Genomic DNA, 6000 nt, shown 5'->3' on the forward strand with positions numbered 1-6000 from the left:
TACCAAAAGAAAATGCATTTGGAATTACAAAGTTATTTAAAATGTTATCTGCATTTCTCCATTTGTTTTGTCTTACTCTATTGGATGGCCGTTGACATACAATCCTTGTGTCTTACTTAAATTCCTCAGTGCTGGGATTTCAGGCACAAATCACCTGACTCAAGTCAAAATAATTATTTTGGCCATATAGGATTTTCTAAGGTGTTCTGGTTAGTCTTATGTCAACTTGGCATAAGCTAAAGTCATTTGAGAAGAGGAAACCTCAATTAAGAGGAGGCCTCCATAAAATCAGGTTGTAGGCAGGGCTGTACAGCATTTTCTTAGTGATTGATGGGGGAGGGCCCAGCACATTGTGGGCAGTGCCATTCCTGAGCTGGTGGCCCTGGGATCTGTAATGAAGCTGTCTGAGCAGCCACAGGGAGGGGTCAAGCAGCACCCCTCCTTGACCTCTGCATCAGCTCAGGCCTCCAGGTTCCTGCCAGTTTTGATGATGAATAGTGATACAGAAGTGTAAGCCAAATAAACAACAGAAACACTGACCAAGATAGAAGGTCTATCATAACAGCACACAATAAATTACTGTAATTCACTCTTTGCGGCAACCATCAAAGCATATTTAAGTGCAATTTCTACCTTCTGGGTGGTCTTTGCAATGATGAGATATATACTCCATACTGTCCATATTATGGCTGTTCATCTTAATATGTTCACTGAAAAATAAAACACACACCAAGCATATCAGTTATTGTGGATTATGTTAGTTTATTCTAAGAAGGGAATACACTTGTTAAAAATGTTCTTATGTGCTGCTGCAAGGGCTCTGCATACACTTTCTGTTGTTTTGCTTTTTTATATAGTTCAAGGTGGCCTACAATCCGCAATCCTTTGCCTCCAAAGTGCTACAACTAGTGACGTGCCTTAATATATACTACTTAATTTCTAGCTTACAACACCTGAACGTTGTCACACTCTTCTTATGACTGGAAACTGCTTTGTAAGTCACATTAATCTGCCCAATCATTAAAATGCAAGTTTATGTCTTTACAGAGTCCTGTTCTTTTTATAATGTGTGCTACTACATTTCAAAAAGTATCATGAAATTTATAACACTAGGAAGAAGGTCCCTTTAATTCATGATGGAATCGATTATCTTAATAGAGCATAAGCAGCTGATCTTATAAGCCTGATTTTTAAAAGTGAATCAACGTTGTCAAGTTCTAAGTAAAATTATGTATGCTTCTGAAAATTACAGCCAGAGAAAAGTAGTAAAAGTTAAGCAATTGGCTACGCCACTGAGGTCAAGACGTTTGAGAGTTGACCGAGAAAGCCAAACGCACCGTTGCCAACATCACTAATGAAAGTATGTATTCAGAATTAATCACCTGACCACACACTTATTTGGTTAAAATTTTTTTATATTTCCTTCCATAGAATTGATTTGTAATAACAGAAACAACTCCAGTTTTGAGATACAAATGTCAGAGATGATAACTTATATTATATATGTATAAATGGAAGAATTTAACAATCAGCTTAAAACTAAGATACCAATTTAGGTCAGCACTTTAAAGCCTGTTGCAAACAATGAGCAGCTGAGGACTGGAGAGGGGGCTCAGCAGGGAAGAGCACTGGCTGCTCTTCTGCAGGACCTGAGAGTTCAATTCCCAGCAAGTGCATGGCAGCTCACAACTGTCTGTCACTCACGAGGATCAATACCCTTCTGGCCCCAGTAGGCACCAGGCACAAATGTGGTGCCAGAGATACAAGCCAAACACTCATACATAAAAAACAAATGTATCTTTAAAAATCAAATTGATATAATGAAAATAATGGCTCTACTTTAGTGTTTTTCAATTTTCATAAAACCGGACAGTCATTATTTCGGAGTTAGGAAATAACTATGTAAGTTGAAAATATGAAATCTCAAGTAAGCTGTAATATACCAGGTCTTTCTCTTCACTCTAATTTCATGATGTCTCCCTAACAATTCATTGTACCCACACCTGTAATTACTTCAAATAACTAGGGAGAATGGGTGGTGAGCACGGAGGACGCGGTGAGGAGGCTGACTGCTCACCTAGTGTGAGCCAACAAATGCTGTTTAAGAAAGCAGAAGTCTCATTTGCCAAGTTCAGTCCAGCTTTTACATAACAGCTTCAAAGCAGAAAAACATATTTTGAAAAAGAAAAAGAAGGGTCTGGAGAGATGGCACAGCAGTTTATACTTCTTGCTCTTCCCAGCACCCACAGTTCCCAGTCTGTAACTCTAGCTCCAAGGGACCCACTGACTTCTTCAGGCCTCCACAGGCACCCCCACAAACATGGTAGACACCCCCCCCCCTACACACACACACAGAGATATGAATAACGAGGGAGAAACTGTTGATTGTGTTTTACCTGAAGGCTTTCCCACCACCGACATCCATGACTGCCCCACTTCCCTCCACACCAGGAGAGTCCAAGCTGGCAGATCCGTTACTGACATGATCGCTGCTCTCATACCCAGACTCTGTCCTTTGCATCTGCCAGCTGGTACCAGGACCTCTGCTCTCTGCAGCACTTAGATTTTTCTCTGCTCCTTTTCCATTAGTTTCAAGGGAACTTCTGCTTCCTGCCTCTTGCTTCATTTCATCTTCGTATATGGTCATTAAGCCTTTTTGCTTTGGGTTTGCCTTTGGCCAGTTATTAAAACTCTGGTCCTTGCTACACCTAGGCCTGCTACCGATATCCGACTTCCGCCTCGGACTGTGCTGCCTCTTCTCGCTCTCACTAAAAACGCTATCGACGTTTAGGGTTTCTCTCATGGGTTTCCAGCCACGGTGGCGGCTTTTAGTCTTACTACTGTAGCTGCCTCCTTTGTCCCTTGAATCTTGGCTGCTGTCTGTTTCATATCCAGTGCCACTGTCACTCTTAGCTTTGCCGGTTGTTTTCTCTCCAGGAACAAGAAGATTCTGGGATTTGCTTGAACTTATCACTTTTCCAGAGGTGTAGCTCTCATGGGTGGCTCGGTCATGTTTACAAGGTCCTTTGCCTTGGCTGTGGTAGAGATGGGGATTCCCTTGCTGTCTAAAGCCATCCGAGGCAGGAGGTGATCCGGACTTGAAAGATGCCAAGACTTCATCAACCAAATCTTAAAAAACAATAACAGTACATAAGACACACATGAAAATAATACAAATTACAATACATCATAAACTGACTTAGGATTAAAAAGTGCATTATCTGAAGTTAGGTGTGGTAGTGCATACCTGTCACAGCAGCATTTGGGACGCTAAAACAACGAAGCAAGAAGATCATGAGTTTGAAGCCAGCCTGGGCTATGTAGTAAGATCTTGTATCAAAAACCCAACCAACTATACAAAAACAATGCTTTATTGTTTACTTACAAATGAGAGATATAAAGTTAACTGGGCTTTATAAAGACCTATAAAGTAGATCATAAAAGGGATTTCTTTTGTAAAAGAATTAAGCGTTTGGCTCACTTATAATTAACAAAAATCATAAATATATTCCCCATGTTGGTAAAGATTTTCAAACTAAGTTCAAGAATGAGGCACACTGTCACTTGGGTTGTAAGATACTGTCAGTCTTCCAGAAGGTCAGCAGAGGGCATCTGTTCAAACCAGATACAAATACACCCTGAAGCAGAGTCCATCTTAGGAATGTCATGTCACACCTACACACCAAAATATATACAACGGTATATGTGACAGGATATCACTGTAGCAAACCTCTGAACTCAGCATTTAAAATACAGCAGCAAAGTTGTTATATCCATGAAAACAGCATAAAATCAAAAGCCTTGACCACGCTTGTGGGCAGGTGTTCCTTCTACCAATGAGTTATTCCCCAGGGCCTTCCTTCTTGGTTATTGTACTGTATGAGGGAGCTGCATTGTTAAGTAACATAAATAGAAATAAAAACATGAAAACATAAACTCTAGTATCTTGTGTTTGTTTCTGTGAGAACGGCTCCCATAGGCTACTATGTTTGAACTCCTGGTTCCCAGTGAGTGGAACAGTCTGAGAAGGTGTCACTGTGAATGGCCCAGTTTCTGTCTCTCTGCTGCCTATGGATCAGGACATAAAGCTCCTCGCATCTCCTGCTCCAGCGCCATGCCTGTATGCTTCCTGCTATGACAATCATGGATTTACTCACTAAAGCTGTAAGCAGATTCTGGAGCTTTAGCTGACAAGAGAAGCCTGGAAATGGTGTCTTCACAGCAACAGAATAGTAACTGAGCTACAGCTCAAAATTACAATTAAATAAGAACGGGAAAAGTTTCATGTTTACATTAATATAGAGGTATTCAAGAAATCATACTAGAAACACATAGATATCTAAAATGTAATATGTGAATATACACAGTAAACTAGAAAACTCCATTTTAAAATAGGATTCTTACCGGTTCTTTTAAAGTTAATGCTCTAAGTACTTAACTTACCCCTGTGTCGGCCTGTATCTTTCCTCTGTCCCTTTTCTAAATCTTTCCGTTGAGAAGAAAGTGCATTTTTCTGTTCAATGGCTTTCAGAGCACATTCTCTGGAAATGTCTTTTATCTTTTCTCTTTGATCATGGCTTAACTTAACTATAAAAGAAAACATTCTTTTAATGATATACATTATTTTTCAAGTTGTTCAACAAAAGTAAACTTTGAACTAAAAAAAAAAATTCTATACTTAAAAAAAAGCCTATGCTGGGGCCTGGCAAACACAGAAGTGGATGCTCACAGTCATCTTTTGGATGGATCACAGGGCCCCCAATGGAGGAGCTAGAGAAAGTACCCAAGGAGCTGAGGGGATCTGCAACCCTATGGTTGGAACAACAAAATGAACTAACCAGTAACCCCTGAGCTCGTGTCTCTAGCTGCATATGTATCAAAAGATGGCCTGGTCGGTCATCAGTGGAAAGAGAGGCCCATTGGTCATGCAGACTTTATATGCCTCAGTATAGGGGAACGCCAGGGCTGGGAAGTGGGAGTGGGTGGGTGGGGGAGTTGGGGAGGGGTGTGGGGGACTTTTGGGATAGCATTGGAGATGTGAATGAATAAAGTACCTAATTAAAAAAAAAAAAAAAAAGCCATGGACCACTGAAATGGCTCAGTGAGGGGGCACTTGTTGCAAGCCTGCCAACCTGAACTCAATCCTTGGGACTCATCTAATAGAAAGAAAAAAACAACTCCCAAAGTTGTCCTCTCACTTTCATACACACACACACACACACACACAGAGAGAGAGAGAGAGAGAGAGAGAGACAGAGAGAGACAGAGAGAGACAGAGAGAGACAGAGAGAGACAGAGAGAGAGAGAGACAAATGTAACTTAAAAAAAGAAAGAACATAGTGAACTCATTTTTATGCTTAACTAATGCTCAGCAGGACTTTTCTTGACATCGGAGACCCATACTTTCTTTAAATACATTTTCTACAGCTCCTAAAGCACATGTAAAAAAAAAAGAATGGCGACTGCTGTGCTCTAAGTATTCTTATTTACTGACGTCTCTGAGGTGAGCACTGTAACTATCTTCAACTCATGTAGTAGATAGAAAGCCTACAGTAATTAAAAGCTGGCCAAAGTTTACAAAACCTGTGTGAAATTGTGTTGTCTTGTTCCACTGCACGGACAATCTCAAGTAGGTCAGTAGAATCATAACTCTGAGAAATGCATTCACAAAAAAGACAAAATCTACCTAGCCTTGTCTCTTTGTGGGCAAGGCGAGGCAGTTTAGCCTTTCTGTTCAGTTCTCCCCAGGCAGTGCAGGCCCAGTCACTGAGACAGACAGACTGCTCAACTGTTTACACACACTGCTCACCAGAGAGCAGAAAAGCATACCTGGTGCTCTCCTCCCACTTGTCTGCATTTGGCTCCGATTAAGTGAGGAAATATCAGTTTGAAATTTGTGATTTTCTTTCTGTTTCGTCTGACCACCAAATCCATTTTCCTTTGAATTATCTGGTTTATAAATGATAGGCTTTCCACATCCTTCAAAAGACAGTTTAAAAA

General features: G+C 40.7%; 1 protein-coding gene across 10 annotated transcripts in view; it reads right to left on the reverse strand.

Moving 5' to 3' along the window:
* Positions 1 to 6000, reverse strand: part of Usp53 (ubiquitin specific peptidase 53) — a 53415-nt gene that overhangs the window by 15242 nt on the left and 32173 nt on the right. For all 10 annotated transcript variants that reach the window (XM_017319820.2, XM_011240314.3, XM_011240313.1 and 7 more), the window contains 4 exons: positions 5830 to 5979; positions 4444 to 4587; positions 2397 to 3129; positions 634 to 710 (listed from right to left, as the gene is read on the reverse strand). In XM_017319820.2, coding sequence (XP_017175309.1) covers positions 634 to 710; positions 2397 to 3129; positions 4444 to 4587; positions 5830 to 5979 — 1104 coding nt within the window. The remainder of the gene's footprint in view (positions 1 to 633; positions 711 to 2396; positions 3130 to 4443; positions 4588 to 5829; positions 5980 to 6000) is intronic.

This window comes from Mus musculus, chromosome 3 (genome assembly GCF_000001635.26).
Source record: "Mus musculus strain C57BL/6J chromosome 3, GRCm38.p6 C57BL/6J".
NCBI classification, from domain to species: Eukaryota; Metazoa; Chordata; class Mammalia; order Rodentia; family Muridae; genus Mus; species Mus musculus.